General features: G+C 44.4%; 1 protein-coding gene across 1 annotated transcript; it reads right to left on the minus strand.

The window, feature by feature from the left end:
- Nucleotides 1-988: 988 nt before the first annotated feature.
- On the minus strand, nucleotides 989-3,946 carry LOC115146102 (transcription factor SOX-4-like). Its single transcript, XM_029687906.2, has 2 exons — nucleotides 3,619-3,946; nucleotides 989-3,044 (listed from the first exon to the last, which is right to left on the minus strand). Exon 2 carries the CDS (start codon nucleotides 2,994-2,996, stop codon nucleotides 1,791-1,793), a length of 1,206 nt encoding a protein of 401 aa, XP_029543766.1. The 5' UTR covers nucleotides 2,997-3,044; nucleotides 3,619-3,946; the 3' UTR covers nucleotides 989-1,790.
- Between the last annotated feature and the right edge of the window lie 13,505 nt (nucleotides 3,947-17,451).

Consider the following 17,451-nt stretch of genomic DNA (forward strand, 5'->3'; position numbering starts at 1 on the left):
GGAGGGACTGAGGAGGAACACAACACAAAATCCAGTACGGTTCTCGTCATGGTCCCTGTACCACACAGTCATTATCACACTACTCCAAATGGTGCATTTTAGTCTGAGAACAAACTTCCAGCGTGTCCGCCATGGTCCCATCATGTATCCCCTGTCTCTCCATGGCCTGCTCCAGAGGCACTCTGCACCGCATGGGGCGGCCTCTGTTAGAGGATGCTGGCTGGCTCCAACAAGGTTGGTCTGACGAGGGATTCAAATCAGTTTATCTAAGGTATGAACTGCAGGAAGGGTTTTGGTGCTGCTTTCTGGCTGGCTCTTCGCCAGCTGCTTGTGGAGAGTACGTAAATAACACGGGTCCTTTTCGCCACGGTGCCAAAGCTAGGCGATGTAATTAATGAGGATAGAGGGATGAAAAGGAGAAAGGTCACATGTTGTGGTGGAGAGAGGGGGAGGGGTTCTGGCTCCTTCTCTCGCTTTGTCACCTCGTCCCCTCACGGCTATTTGAGAGAGAGAAGATAGGGGCTGATAGGAGGAGAGGAGAGGTGGCGTGCATCTCATCCCCAGATCAGGGCAGATGAATGAGCCACGGGAGGCAGTAGGACCTCTAGACAAAACGATCCCTGAGAGAGTCAATGGAGGGACAGCTGGCAGTCACAGATTTCGCCTCCATTCACCGCTGAATCGGCCCTGATCAGGCAGCTGCAGCCAGACTGCAGACATGACATGAATTTTACCGCGCTGGTGGCTGTGTGGATGGCCATGATCCTCATCTCCCCCTGAATACACTACCCCCCCTACACTCCCCCGGCTGGCAGACGCTCACTCAGTTGAGCACAAACACACACGCACGCACGCACACACACACACTCACACTCTGAACCCCGGCACAAAGGCTGCTGCCTGCAAGGGCAGATGCACAGCTCCCTGAATGAAAAGCCTCTCCTGACCCCCAGCATAGACCCCCCCAACCCCTCTTTCACTCCTCCTCTTCCCCCTCCAGTACTTAGCCCTACTCTCTAACCACCTACCACCGTTACAGTCACACAACTGTCTGGAATGAATCAGGCACACACACAAGGCTTGTGTTTACATTAACTCCATGTCTTGGAGTCTGCACTATTAGCAAGGCGATGAAAGTGCTGTTACCTAATTACAGAGTATGCGGCGGATTTCTCTCCTGGAGAGAGCCTATGCTTTAACTGATGCTACTGTAAAAGCCTGATGACAAGTGCTGCAGATTCCTATTACCTGCAACATAAGGACTATTAGCTGCAACATAAGGACTATTCCTCACATGATCTCCCTTTTTACCCTTTGATATTTACAGATGATTTGTTGATAACATGCATTTTTGTATTTGAATCTGCAGTTGCTGCCTTGAGTTTGGTTGATTATGTCAGAACATGGTTGTTATGCTGCTTCATATACAACAAATGCATATGAAAGACATGGAAATGCTACTGTACATGCTCCGGTTAAAACTGAAGAAAAAATACTGAATAAGTTTACTGTTGAAAGCGCTATTATCCCTCTACTAAGAACATATCTGTTCAGTGCCTGAATATTTGAACTCTGATAAAAGGCTTGACGTGAGCAACCTTTCACTGTTTGTACACCAGACCCTCAGGATGTGGCATACTGGGAAAAGTGAAGAATTAGCACTTACGGACTTGATTGAGAAAATACAAAATAAAGTATCCAATTTATAATATAACCAAAAAAAACACAGGCTTTTATGAATAGTATATATTCTTCCAGTAAGCCAGAATCCTGTAGAGGCATGCTGGGCTTCAGTAGGTGAACACCAGGTCAGAGATACTGGGCACCAGCAAGTCCCCGGATATCATCTCATTCACTTCCGGGGTGCAGTAATCAGGGAAATCGAAGTGGGATCCTGAGTTGGTGTGAAATGTAGCGTCAAAGTCTTTGTCCAGAGTGGAGCAGTCCATAGGCATGGTGTCGAAGTTGGCGTTGGAGATAATATGCAAAATCTCCTCGTCCAGCTCCTCGTCGGAGGAGGCCGACGACACGAAGGAGGAGGAGCTGGTGGAGGTGGGGGTGGAGGAACGGCCGATGGAGGAGCGGCCGGTGGAGGAGAGGGGAGCCAGAGGCTCCGAGGAAGAGGACACCCTGGGGGATGACTCTGGGAGGCTATGGGGTACTGAAGAACCAGAGGAGAGGCCCACAGGCATCTTGGAGGTGGGCTGGTGGAAGGTGGTGGTCGACACTTTGACTCTGAGCTGGGCTGCAAGCTGAGTCTGCTGCTCGCCGGGGGTCATGGCAGCCTGCTGGTGGTGGAAGACACCCACGGCTGGCCTCTGCCCTCCTGGCTGGCTCGTCATCGGACTGGCCAACTCTACATCCACTGTGTCATCATCGCTGATTCCCTCATCGTAACCTTTGAACTTATTGCTGTCGAAGCTGGCTCTGTGTTTGGAGGAAGGCGTTCGTATTTTGAGCCCTCTGCTGGTGGCGGTGGAGGTTGCGGAAGCAGATGCGCGACCACCCTGGTGGGACTTGCTTGTCTTCAAGGGGACCTTGTCCCCAACCCGCACGGGAATGGAGCTCTTGCTCTTCTTCCGGGGCCTGTACTTGTAGTCGGGGTAGTCGGCCATGTGCTTTAGCCGGAGCCTCTCCGCTTCCTTGATGAAGGGGATCTTCTCATAGTCGGGGAGGAGTTTCCAGCGCTTGCCTAGGCGTTTGGAGATCTCTGCATTGTGCATGTCTGGCCACTGTTCCATGATCTTCCGTCTCTCGATCTGCGACCAGACCATGAATGCATTCATGGGCCTCTTGATGTGACCCGTGGGAGTCTTGCACCAGTTGGGGTCTTTGTTGGAGGGCAACCGTCCAAAAATCTCCTCCCTGTCATCTGCACCCAGTCCCAAGAAAACCTCTTGGCTCATATCACTGTCCATAACTGCTGGGTATTTGTGTCCCCTTTGCTGTACCATGATGGAGGAAGACGCTCTACTCAAAATGACGGCTGGAGTCATCCATAATCACACAGACACTCTAAGTTGTTACTGCAACGTTTCCTCCTCCTGTACCCCCAAAGGAAAAAGACAAGCCATAAATACCACCATAAAGAGTAGCATCACTCAGCTGACAGCAGGACTGTAAATATCACATAAATCTATACTGATGTTATCCCCATTCATTTTCAGTTGTTACATATATAATCAGTACAGATCATAATCCTGCAGAAAATACAAAAAGAATCAGTACAAAAAGAATCCTGCAGCAACAGCAAATGTGAATTATTATACAGTTTGTATTATAATTAATGGACATTTTTGTAGGGGTTGATCCATTTTTCGTGAAGGAAAAATACACCAAAGTTATCCTGCAACAGGGTGATCAAATTAAGATCCCATGTCTGTACAATACAATATGTTTCCTTATATAGCTAATAGTCAATGAAAAAGAAGCAGATATCCCATCTGATTTTAGAGGTGCAAACTAAGAAATTCTGTACAAATCCTGCCCAGAGCTAAACAAATTAAAACATACTGTATCTAACATTACTCACAACATAACTCAGTACAATTTAATGACTAACACACTCACATCACTGGTTGGAAATGTGACCACTAGGACAAAAACTAAAACACTCACCAGCAATTCTGCAGGACTCTGCTTTAGTTCTCCTTGCCTCAGGACCTAGATGCTGTGTCTGAAAAAAATTAACTGGTTCCCTCTCCACATGGGCTGACTCTCCTGATGCAGTGGTGAGCTGAAGGAGTTGGGCTTGCAGTGGAGCAGAGAGGAAATGAGTGCTAGAGTCCAACGTCTGTCTCTCTATAGTTCCAGCTGTCCCAGGCTGGCTGCATGTAGACTCTCTTTCAATCTCTGTCTTTCTGTCTCTCTCGCTTACTGTCTACTTTCCTTCATTGTCAGAGTCTCTTCTATTCCCTCTTTGTAGGACAGCACCCCTGTCTGCTACTCTATAAACCTCACAGTAGACAGCTCAACCTCCTCTGACACAAACTCCTCCCCCTCCACCCACCAGTCCGTGCTCGCTGTGTGTGTGTGTGCGTGGTAGAGCAGAAAGTATCCATACAGTTAGGCACAGTGACAGAACAGGGAAACTGAGCGAGGTGGTTGAAATGTTAATTGCTTAAATGTTAAGTGCAGTTTTAAAGGAGACCTTGCAGTGAATTGTCTCCTGCAAGATGTTGTCTGTCTGACAGTTAAATAATGGAGTGCTCACTGTTATGAATCTGTTGACCAGTACACTTTGTGGGTTAAAGTGTGCATGTTGAAATGCGTCTACACACTATCAGCGTTAAAAGGTTAACAAATCAAATCACAAATCAGATTCATTTGTCACATACACATGGTTAGCAGATGTTAATGCGAGTGTAGCAAAATGCTTGTGCTTCTAGTTCCAACAATGCAGTAATAACCAACGAGTAATCTAACCTAACAATTCCAAAACTACTACCTTATACACACACAAGTGTAAAGGGATAAAGAATATGTACATAAAGATATATGAATGAGTGATGGTACAGAACGGTACAGAACGGTACAGAACGGCATAGGCAAGATGCAGTAGATGGTATAGAGTACAGTATATACATGTGAGATGAGTAATGTAGGGTATATAAACATAAAGTGGCATAGTTTAAAGTGGCTAGTGATACATGTATTACATAAAGATGGCAAGATGCAATAGATGATATAGAGTACAGTATACATATGAGATGACTAATGTAGGGTATGTAAACATTATATTAAGTGGTATTGTTTAACTTCTTAAGGTATAGGGGGCAGCATTTTCACTTTTGGATAAATAGCGTGCCCAATTTCAACTTCCTGCTACTCATGCCAAGAATATAAGATATGCATATTATTAGTAGATTTGGATAGAAAACACAAGTTTCTAAAACGGTTTGAAATATGTCTGTGAGTATAACAGAACTTATGTAGCAGGCAAAACCCTGAGGACTAACCGTTCAGAATTCTTTTTTTTTGAGGTCTCTGTCTGTTCAGTGGGTTCTCATTGGGAAACGGTATTTCTTAGGAACTTGTTTTCAGTTCCTACCGCTTCCACTGAATGTCACCAGTCTTTGAATTTGGTTGAGGTTATTCATTTGTGCAATGAAGAAGTACGGCCATCTAGGCACTGCGTAACACTGTTGAGAGTTGCGCAAGACTTGAAAAGTAGCTTGGTTTGTTGTCTTCCTGTATTGAACACAGATAGACCTATCTTCAATTTGATCGATTATTAACGTTTAAAAATACCTAAAGTTGTATTACAAAAGTAGTTTGAAATGTTTTGGCAAAGTTTACAGGCAACTTTTTAAATATTTTGTAGTGACGTTGTTTTTTTATGGATCAAACGCGCCAAATAAATGGACATTTTGGATAGATATGGACGGGATTAATCGAACAAAAGGACCAATTGTGATGTTTATGGGACATATTGGAGTGCCAACAAAAGAAGCTCGTCAAAGGTAAGGCATGTTTTATATTTTATTTCTGCGTTTTGTGTAGCGTCTACAGGGTTGAAATATGCTACCCTCTTTGTTTGTTGTAACTTTAATGTGTTACAGAGTTTATGTTTAAGTTAATTCATTGAGCTGTATCTAAAGACATTTCTTTACAGTTATTTACATATGTAATTGTATTGGTTAGTATTGAATTACGCTTTTGACTGCAAGTTCCAGAATGCCTTGCGACAGGAATGAGAGAGAACGCGCCAGTTATGTGCAAGTGCAAAGTGATTAAGCTGATTTTCTGCTAGCATCTTACCTGCATTGCTCTGTAGAATCTAAAGTTGTTAAATGTAACGTGAACAAGTATTATTACTATATTATTTATCCCCTTACACTTGTGTCTATAAGGTAGTAGTTTTGGAATTGTTAGCTAGATTACTTGTTGGTTATTACTGCATTGTCGGAACTAGAAGCACAAGCATTTCGCTACACTCACATTAACATCTGCTAACCATGTGTATGTGACAAATAAAATTTGATTTGATTTTGATTTGATTTAAAAGAAGCTTTCATATCAACCCGACGTCCCGAGTCATTACTTTGAAGACAGTTAATCTAAAATTGTTTACTGTTGTGCTATCATCAGCTAATAGCTTCTTATGCTTTCGCCAAAAAGCCTTTTTAAAATCTGACATGTTGGCTGGATTCACAACGAGTGTAGCTTTAATTTAGTATCTTACATGTGATTTAATGAAAGTTTGATTTTTATATCATTTATTTGAATTTCCCGTGCTGCATTTCCCCTGGCTTTTGGCAGAGTGGGACGCAAGCGTCCCCTATACCATAAGAAGTTAAAGTGGCTAGTGATACATTTTTTCCATCAATTTCCATTATTAAAGTGGCTGGAGTGGAGTCAGTATGTTGGCAGCAGCCACTCAATGTTAGTGGAGGCTGTTTAACAGTCTGATAGCCTTGAGATAGAAGCTGTTTTTCAGTCTCTCGGTCCCTGCTTTAATGCACCTGCACTGACCTCGCCTTCTGGATGATAATGGGGTGAACAGGCAGTGGCTCGGGTGGTTGTTGTCCTTGATGATCTTTATGGCCTTCCTGTGACATCGGGTGGTGTTGGTGTCCTGGAGGGCAGGTAGTTTGCCCCCGGTTATGCGTTGTGCAGACCTCACTACCCTCTGGAGATCCTTACGGTTGTGGGCGGAGTAGTTGCCGTACCAGGCGGTGATACAGCCCGACAGGATGCTCTCGATTGTGCATCTGTAGAAGTTTGTGAGTGCTTTTGGTGACAAGCCAAATTTCTTCAGCCTCCTGAGGTTGAAGAGGCGCTTCTGCGCCTTCTCACAACGCTGTCTGTGTGGGTGGACCAATTCAGTTTGTCCGTGATGTGTATGCCGAGGAACTTAAAACTTACTACCCTCTCCACTACTGTCCCGTCGATGTGGATAAGGGGGTGCTCCCTCTGCTGTTTCCTGAAGTCCACAATCATCTCCTTTGTTTTGTTGACGTTGAGTGTGAGGTTATTTTCCTGACACCACACTCCGAGGGCCCTCACCTCCTCCCCATAGGCCGTCTCGTCGTTGTTGGTAATCAAGCATACCACTGTAGTGTCGTCCGCAAACTTGATGATTGAGTTGGAGGCGTGCATGGCCACGCAGTCGTGGGTGAACAGGGAGTACAGGAGAGGGCTCAGAACGCACCCTTGTGGGGCCTCAGTGTTGAGGATCAGCGGGGTGGAGATGTTGTTACCTACCCTCACCACCTGGGGGCGGCCCGTCAGGAAGTCCAGTACCCAGTTGCACAGGGCGGGGTCGAGACCCAGGGTCTCGAGCTTGATGACGAGCTTGGAGGGTACTATGGTGTTAAATGCTGAGCTGTAGTCGATGAACAGCATTCTCACATATGTATTCCTCTTGTCCAGATGGGTTAGGGCAGTGTGCCGTGTGGTTGCGATTGCGTCGTCTGTGAACCTATTGGGGCAGTAAGCAAATTGTGGTGGGTCTAGGCCCTAGACTCTAGGGTGTCAGGTAGGGTGGAGGTGTTATGGTCCTTGACTAGTCTCACAAAGCACTTCATGATCACGGAAGTGAATGCTACGGGGCCGTAGTCGTTTAGCTCAGTTACCTTTCTTGGGAACAGGAACAATGGTGGCCCTCTTGAAGCATGTGGGAACAGCAGACTGGGATAAGGATTGATTGAATATGTCCGTAAACACACCAGCCAGCTGGTCTGCGCATGCTCTGAGGACGCGGCTGGGGATGCCGTCTGGGCCTGCAGCCTTGCGAGGGTTAACAAGTTTAAATGTTTTACTCACGTCAGCTGCAGTGAAGGAAAGCCCACAGGTTTTGGTAGCGGGCCGTGTCAGTGGCACTGTATTGTTATTTAGTCTGGCACTAAAAAGTTATTTAGTCTCTGGGAGCAAGACATCCTGGTCCGCGACGGGGCTGGTTTTCTGTTTGTAATCTGTGATTGACTGTAGACCCTGCCACATGCCTCTTGTGTCTGAGCCGTTGAATTGTGACTCTACTTTGGCTCTATACTCACACTTAGCTTGTTTGATTGCCTTGCGGAGGGAATAGCTACACTGTTTGTATTCGGTCATGTTTCCGGTCACCTTGCCCTGGTTAAAAGCAGTGGTTCACGCTTTCAGATTCGCGCGAATGCTGCCATCAATCCACGGTTTCTGGTTTGGGAATGTTTTAATCATTGCTGTGGGTATAACATCGCCGATGCACTTTCTAATGAACTTGCTCACTGAATCAGCGTATTCGTCAATGTTGTTGTTGGACGCAATGCGGAACATATCCCAATTCACGTGATCGAAGCAGTCTTTAAGCTTGGAATCAGATTGGTCGGACCAGCATTGAACAGACCTGAGCGCGGGAGCTTCTTGTTTTAGTTTCTGTCTGTAGGCTGGAAGCAACAAAATGGAGTCGTGGTCAGCTTTTCCAAAAGGAGGGCGGGGGAGGGCCTTATATGCCCTGGTAGCACAATCAATATGCTGATAGAATTTAGGGAGTCTTGTTTTCAGATTAGCCTTGTTAAAATCCCCAGCTACAATGAATGCAGCCTCAGGATATGTGGTTTCCAGTTTACATAGTCAAATAAAGTTTGTTAAGGGCCATCGATGTGTCTGCTTGGGGGGGAATATATACGGCTGTGATTTTAATCGAAGAGAATTCCCTTGGTAGATAATGCGGTCGACATTTGATTGTGAGGAATTCTAAGTCAGGTGAACAGAAGGACTTGAGTTCCTGTATGTTGTTATGATCACACCACGTCTCGTTAATCATAAGGCATACCCCCCCGCCCCTCTTCTTACCAGAAAGATGTTTGTTTCTGTCGGCGCGATGCGTGAAGAAACTAGCTGGCTGTACCGACTCCGATAGCGTGTCTCGAGTGAGCCATGTTTCCGTGAAGCAAAGAACGTTACAGTCTCTGATGTCTCTCTGGAATGCTACCCTTGCTCAGATTTCATCAACCTTGTTGTCAAGAGACTGGACATTGGCGAGTAGTATGCTAGGGAGTGGTGCACGATGTGCCCGTCTCCAGAGCCTGACCAGAAGACCGCTTCGTTTGCCGCTTTTACAGCATTGTTGTTTTGGGTCGCCGGCTGGGATCCGATCCATTGGCCTGGGTGGAAGGCAAAATACAGGATCTTTTTCGGGAGAGTCATATTCCTGGTCGTAATGATGGTGAGTTGACGTTGCTCTTATATTCAGTAGTTCCTCCCGACTGTATGTAATGAAACCTAAGATTACCTGGGGTACCAATGTAAGAAATAACACGTAAAAAAACGAAATACTGCATAGTTTCCTAGGAACGCGAAGCGAGGCAGCCATCTCTGTCAGCGCCGAAAATATCTTTAAGGGAGAAGGTCAAAGGTCAAAGGGGAAACAGTTGAAGTCATGCTATGTGTTTGCAGTACAGTATGCTCCTCTATCAAAATGTACAGTGACGGCAGTGTCTGCAAAATACAATAAATAAGCTGATTAATTAACCTGTTGCGACGAGCAATCCCGTATCCGGGAGCGTAATTATAGCCTCAAGCTCATTACCATAACGCAACGTTAACTATTCATGAAAATCGCAAATGAAATGAAATAAATATATTGGCTCACAAGCTTAGCCTTTTGTTAACAACACTGTCATCTCAGATTTTCAAAAACTGCTTTTCAACCATAGCTACACAAGCATTTGTGTAAGAGTATTGATAGCTAGCATAGCATTAAGCCTAGCATTTAGCAGGCAACATTTTCACAAAAACAAGAAAAGCATTCAAATAAAATAATTTACCTTTAAAGAACTTTGGATGTTTTCAATGAGGAGACTCTCAGTTAGATAGCAAATGTTCAGTTTTTCCAAAAAGATTATTTGTGTAGGAGAAATCGCTCCGTTTTGTTCATCACGTTTAGCTAAGAAAGAAAACAGAAAATTCAGTCATTACAACGCAAACTTTTTTCCAAATTAACTCCATAATATCGACAGAAACATGGCAAACGTTGTTTAGAATCAATCCTCAAGGTGTTTTTCACATATCTATTCGATGATAAGTCACTCGTGGCAGTTTGGTTTCTCTGTTCAAAATGGAAAAATGCACGCACCTGGAGATTACGCAATAGTTTCGAGAGGACACCGAGCGGACACCTGGTAAATGTAGTCTCTTATGGTCAATTTTCCAATGATATGCCTACAAATACGTCACAATGCTGCAAACACATTTACATTTACATTTAAGTCATTTAGCAGACGCTCTTATCCAGAGCGACTTACACCTTGGGGAAACGACAGAAAGTGTAGGCTCTCTCCTTACGCATTCACAGCCATATAAGGAGACATTGGAACACAGCGCCTCAAAAATCTGGCTCACTTCCTGTATGAAATGTCATCTTGGTTTCGCCTGTAGCATTAGTTCTGTGGCACTCACAGACAATATCTTTGCAGTTTTGGAAACGTCAGAGTGTTTTCTTTCCAAAGCTGTCAATTATATGCATAGTCGAGCATCTTTTCGTGACAAAATATCTTGTTTAAAACGGGAACGTTTTTCATCCAAAAATGAAATACTGCCCCCAGAGGTTCAAGAGGTTAATACGCAATTGATTATTAAGGACAGACCAAACTTAGTCGCAGATACTGTTGCATTTTGATTCATGGGGAACCTAGAGGAGATATGAGAGAAAATGTGATGCAGCATGTATGGATTTGAATGTCAAGTTTGAGTTTAAATTAAAAAATGTACACGATGTCCTGGTGTGACATCAGCTCTGTCATTATTGCTAGCCTGGAAAACGGTCCATTAAAATGAACGACAATTATGTGAGTGGACAAAACCATTAAAGCTCTGTGAGGAGTGTGTCTGGTCATTCTGCCGGACAAGCTAGCACATTAATACACCAATTGAGAAATCCCCAAACTGTATTTAGTACAAGACTTCCATTATGAAGATAATACATACAGTCTGGTGTAACACATATTCTTGGCATAATCAATGCCAGTTAGGAGAGTCTAACCACAGAACTGCAACCTTGCACTTTCTTGGAAGTTTCAATATTTTGGGGTTTTACAAACCACTCTCTCATCAAAAAAAGTGTAGTAAAAAAGTGTTAAAATAGCACTTTAAGTGATAATAATCTTAAGTATACTTCTTATAAAATGGCAAAATGCAACGAACACATGGTGGTGTGCTCTATCTCTCGCTCTGTTGCTTGTTCATTATTGGTTGTTCATTATCTGCTTCCTCAAGCACATTGCATTAGTCTCCGGGCCAGCGCAGTGTCTGGATGTCAGACATGTTCACTTTGACAAATACAACTGACGTTAGCCCTGGCACGGCCGCACACAAAATGACAACAACCCTATCAGTGGGCGACCTACTTCAGGCCCTGCCTAAATCCCTGAGCAGGCATGTCTGCCGATTATTGCTGTGGTTTAGGTTGGAGGATTGGACCCCCTCTCTTTCTATTTCCCCCTTCAGTCCGCCCTCTCACCCCCCCACATGGGGCAGGCCTGGTGGAGCTGTCTGCCAGATAAGGCCTGGGAAAGGAGGGGTCCTGGGGGCTTGGGGTGCATCAGAGGTGTGTGTTACCCCCCCCCTCACCATTCTACCCACAGATAATTTTTCAGGGATTAGTGGCTGCTAGAGATCTGCACAGAGAGAGATCCTCTGCTGTCATTTCAGACTAGAGTGGATCTACCCCCCCACTCCCCCAAATATAATGGCCTGGTAATCTTTGGTGTTTTGCTGTTTTATATCACATAGTTTGATGAAAAAATATGTCTCATTATATCACACATGGTTCTTGCTCACATGAAGTGAGCATTTTGATACCCACCAACCTTCATGAAACATAATTTATACAAGTAAATACAAGTACACCACTGCATATTAATCATAAATGTATGATTATTCATAGAATTTTATATTTTGAAAAATATATGACTTTCTAACCTGTGTAATCTAATGTCTCCTGTCTCCAACCCAGGCTTGCTCTCCAGTTAAGAACCCTTCTATGGAATTCATAAAAATGGAATGAAATGTGTCCTTTTCCCTTGCAACGTTTGCCGTAGTGGATGTTTATTTATTTCACCTTTATTTAACCAGGTAGGCTAGTTGAGAACAAGTTCTCATTTACAACTGCGACCTGGCCAAGATAAAGCATAGCAGTGTGAACAGACAACAACACAGAGTTACACATGGAGTAAACAATAAACAAGTCAATAGCACAAAAGAAAAAAAAAGTCTATATACATTGTGTGCAAAAGGCATGAGGAGGTAGGCGAATAATTACAATTTAGCAGATTAACACTGGAGTGATAAATGATCAGATGGTCATGTGCAGGTAGAGATACTGGTGTGCAAAAGGGCAGAAAAGTAAATAAATAGAAACAGTTTGGGGATGAGGTAGTTAAATTGCATGGGCTATTTACCGATGGACTATGTACAGCTGCAGCGATCGGTTAGCTGATGTTTAAAGTTGGTGAACGATTTTTGCAATTCGTTCCAGTCACAGGCAGCAGAGAACTGGAAGGAAAGGCGGCCAAATGAGGTGTTGGCTTTAGGGATGATCAGTGAGATACACCTGCTAGAGCGCGTGCTACGGGTGGGTGTTGCCATCGTGAACTGAGATAAGACGGAGCTTTACCTAGCATAGACTTGTAGATGACCTGGAGCCAGTGGGTCTGGCGACGAACATGTAGCGAGGGCCAGTCGACTAGAGCATACAGGTCGCAGTGGTGGGTGGTATAAGGTGCTTTAGTAACAAAACGGATGGCACTGTGATAAACTGCATCCAGTTTGCTGAGTAGAGTATTGGAAGCTATTTTGTAGATGACATCGCCGAAGTCGAGGATCGGTAGGATAGTCAGTTTTACTAGGGTAAGTTTGGAGGTGTGAGTGAAGGAGGCTTTGTTGCGAAATAGAAAGCCGGCTCTAGATTTGATTTCAGATTGGAGATGTTTGATATGAGTCTGGAAGGAGAGTTTACAGTCTAGCCAGACACCTAGGTACTTATAGATGTCCACATATTCTAGATCGGAACCATCCAGGGTGGTGGATGTACTTTTAAAGTGCTGTTCAATCTCAGCTGTGCATTTATTTGTAGTTGGCATTGCTCCCTCAGCGGTGCAAATGTATGATACATTTATTTCATGAGTGGTTTAATGAACACACAGACACTGTGCATTTATGCATCAGTGTGCTTTCTCCACACCACAAGACACATGCTGACAGTGTCATGTAACCTTTCTCTTATGAATACATTCATTTGTGCCTTTTTTCACATTATCTTTGGCTTTGTTTTATTCTTAGCCACTCTTTAAATGAAAGCTTCAGTGAACAGTTTGGTTGGCTTGGCTTGCCCACTGCTTTCCATTATGAAAAACACCTGCTGTGCTATGAGCATGTTGCCTGCACTGCCCTTGTAAACCTGGAGGCGTGAATCATATTGTAACATCCCCAATGTCACAGGAATGTCAGGTCGTGATCTGCTTATGTGAAGAGACCTGATTCTCTACCCAATCTGTTTGGGGTGAAATGGTGCTTTCCCTTGCGAAAAGGTCAAAGGGTGCTCTCTGGCTGGATGAGGAGGGGGACGAGAAGGGAGGCTGATTAACGAACGGAGCAGACAGTAGCAGGATAAATGAACGTGACCCCCCCCCATCTCACAGATTCGGACCCCTGACCTCTTTAAGACAGCCCCCCTGCATTTTTCACCCCTCGTCCTCCTGTCCATTTCTCAGAATAGAAATAGCCCTTGTGCTGCATCTGAGGGGCTAGGGGGGAAGGAGAGAGGGGACAGCCTTTATTAAGTCACAAACACGTTTACTGCCCATGCAGTGCCTTGTCTCACTGCTTTCCTCATCATACCTACCCACCATACCAGCACCTGGCAGCTCATCTGATAAAGGAGGCGGCAATCAAATTTCATCACACCTACCCATCATCACCAGCACCCGGCAGCCCATCTGATAAAGAAGGATGCAATCAAATTTTATTGGTAAGAGATGACAATTAAGTTTATATTAATTTAGCAATATCCATTCTATTACTGCAATGGCATCTGTAGCCTACAAAAGGGCTCTCTGGGCAATAAAATGGACAAATTACATAATTAACCAATTCCATATGAAAGGCTGGGAGGACTGCTAGGGGGAAGCTGAGGATCTCACAACAAGGATGCCCTCTTTACTATTTCAAATGACAGATTCTTGTTTCAATGTTGTTGTTTAGCTTCATTATGCACAGAATGATGTCATTACGACTGGTCTCTCCAGAGAAATACTTATGTTGGCTATAAGGGCTGGAAGCATCATCGTACACAGGAACCTGCAGCGCGAGGTCATAACATTTACTCTCTCTCCCCCTACCTCGCGCTTGAACTGGTCCAAGCTGCTGTGTGCTCTCAGGCTCTCCTCATATGAGGGAGGAGGATTGGGTGGGTCAAGCCATTCCTTGGGGGTCAGAGTAAGTGGAGACAATAAAATGAAATAAATAAAAGAAAGCTCTGGCCGCGTGACAGTGACAGCTGAGGTTAAATGGGGACCTGGCTTGGAGCACATTAGACAACAGGCTCATCCCCATCCCAAGGCCAACATTTCCCCATCCACCAAACTCTGTTCTTGTTCATTATTCCAGCACATTAACATAGACAAACTGCTCACCTGCTGTAGCTCTCCCGTTCAAACCACTCAAAACTTCAATTTCAATGTAAGTCTCTCTTACTCTCACTACCATACAGGCAACTCCATCTCCTGAAATACTGTATATTCATCGACTTATTAACAAAACATATGGTTTCAATGTTATCATCCCTTTGAACTCTCTAGCCTCCAGCCCTTGGCATGTGCACACACAAATACGTACATGCACACACACGCACAAATACGCACGTACAAATACACACGCATGCATGCACACACACACTTGTGATTCACCTTGGTCAGTTATTTGGCTCAAATTATGAGCTAAGAAATGGGGTTTGACACTGAGGTGACATCAACATAAATATGTAGGGTTAAGACACCTATCCCTTTATAACAAATCAAGGGCCTGGCTTTGACATTGTCACTGGAGGGCAGATTGTATTGAAATGGGATTTGGAGTGAAGAGTATCAGTATGCTCTCAATGTGTCTTATGCCTTCCACGTTTGGACTCTAGAAGGCTCACAACTCTGCCAGCATTAGCATTAATAACATTTAAAACAGGTATATTATATTATCTCCCTCTGTCTAAGTACGTAAGTTAAGGCATCTGTTCATCATTAAAGTCAATAGAGTTTGTTTGAGGGGGGATATCAAACCCCTCAGAGAGACACATTAGATGTCAGCATTATGCTTTAAGAATTAAAGGCCTGTTGATTTTGGGGGTGTAGGTCCTTTTGCTGTGGAGGAAATAATGGATAGTCAACATTTAGGGACTCTAATCTAAGCAACAGCTAGGGATTTGTGGCAGATTATTACACTAAACTCCACACTCTAGTACTTTTGGTTTGTTTTGCATGCAATGACCAATGAACATATGGTTTGGGTGAGGCTCAGACGGCCAATAGAAGTACATCAAAACAAAACATATCCCTCAGGAGATTTCACTCATGTCATCATCCTCTTAAGCGTAATAAACAGCTCTCTGTCATTATAGAAACATGTTGCACTGTATGTTTTTTCCGAATGGAACTCTGTAGGTGTTGCTAGCTAGAGAAATACAAAGTAACACTCATAAAAGCATTTAGTCAAATTGTTGACCTTGGACATTTTGTCATAGAGAATAATTCACATATTTGTTGAGGGAAGAAAAGGTCCAGAACCTTTCGTGGCCCTCTCTGTCTGTGTCTCAAATGATAACCTATTCCCTATGTAGTTCACTACTTTTGACCAGAGCCCTATGGGCCCAAAAACACCCAGTCAAAAGAAGTGCACTACATAGGGAATAGGGTGCCATTTGGGAAATAGCCTCTTACTCACTCGTATGTTTATGTTCTCTCGCCTCCTTAGAGGCTACTTCATCATTATTACTATCACTGTTCAGGTTCCCTTGGAAGGTAGCTTCTAGGGGAAATGAGGCCATTTTCTTCCGCAGCCGTGTCTTTATAATCTGCCCACCCAGGTAAAGGACAACAAAGCAGCCAATTACCTCTAATCTAGCATGACTCACAGTTGCTAGCATCAGGGGCTGGCCAGTCCGAGTAGTCTGTGTAGTCTTGCAGATGATTAAAAACAATACGCAAGACCCATTATACAGGACACACTGTAGATAGATTAGGATTAGTTTATTTATTTCTTACATTTAAAATACATATTTAAAAGTGTAAAGCACCTCTCAAAAGACCACTCGCATTGATTTGTGTGAGTGATAACCCGTTGGAGAATGAGAATTATGTGATTTAGTTGATTTGAACCCCCTTGCTGAAATGCATGCACTGTAACGCCGATTGGTGTTGGAAGTTGTGACGTTTTCTCTTCTCTGTCACTGAGGGTGCCTAGTGTGTTTATGGCCTGTGTGTGTGTATGTGTACTGTACAATGTGTGTGCTCATGTCTGTGTGTGTATGTGTATACTCTCCATCCCCCCTTCTCAGTGGTGGGAGGTTCTGCAGGAGGAGCAGAGGAGTAGGAACGCTGCGAGTGCCGGAGGACACAATCCTGTACCAATTACTGTCTGCCTGCCAGGCACCCCCAGCCCAAGGTTTAATATTCCTTCCACTTCATTTTGATCTTGGCAGTAGGGGTATGCCAGCATAATCCAACCCCCCTTGCCCAGTGGGACCTGCCTCCCCTGTATCGCCCTCAGTTTTGATCTCTCTCCAAGGCTGGGCTGAGCCCCAGCTGTGCCCTGCACGTCAACAGGGAGGCCTGTGGATGGATGTTGCTCTACTATACTCGGCTCTGCTCGACTCAACGACTCGACTCTGCTCTACCCTTTCTGCTGATACAGTATGCAGCATCTGCCAGCTTAAAGGGCCTCTCCTTCACTAATGAGTTGAGAGACTCCCTCTAACCTCTAGCACAGTGAATGCTAATATGCCCAGCTCAGGCTGTTGTGTCCTGGGACCTTTGTTTTACCGTAAGAGGAGGGGCTGCGTTATTAGCGCTGCAAGGAAGGGGGGGGGGTGCAGAGTGAATGTGAATTGCTAAGGCCAGGTGAGACAATTTCCGATTAGTGATGACTTGTCACTACCACTGTCATAGACTAAGTGCAGGTATCTGTTAAGAGCAAGGAAATAACCGGAGACCTTTTATTGCATGTCATTGTACAGTGCAGTGTGCATTCACTTAATTTGTGCCCAACCTTTATCTTCACTTCAATGATTTCTACCATTGACATTTAAAACCAGCCTTCTGTTCTGCCTCCAGTTATACCTGCTTTAATAGCTGTCATCTATGAAACCTACAGCCTGCCAACGTACTGTTGTTAGGCAGGAGGAATGACTACTATATACATGTCCCTTTGGTGACAATTTAGCAACTGATACTAAAGCTATGAATACCCCCGTTGTGCAGCATT

This window comes from Oncorhynchus nerka, linkage group LG2 (genome assembly GCF_034236695.1).
Source record: "Oncorhynchus nerka isolate Pitt River linkage group LG2, Oner_Uvic_2.0, whole genome shotgun sequence".
NCBI lineage: Eukaryota > Metazoa > Chordata > Actinopteri > Salmoniformes > Salmonidae > Oncorhynchus > Oncorhynchus nerka.

What these genes read in the sequence shown, in the direction of transcription:
- LOC115146102 (XM_029687906.2), bottom strand. Translation starts at nt 2,996, where the DNA reads ATGACTCCAGCCGTCATTTTGAGTAGAGCGTCTTCCTCCATCATGGTA.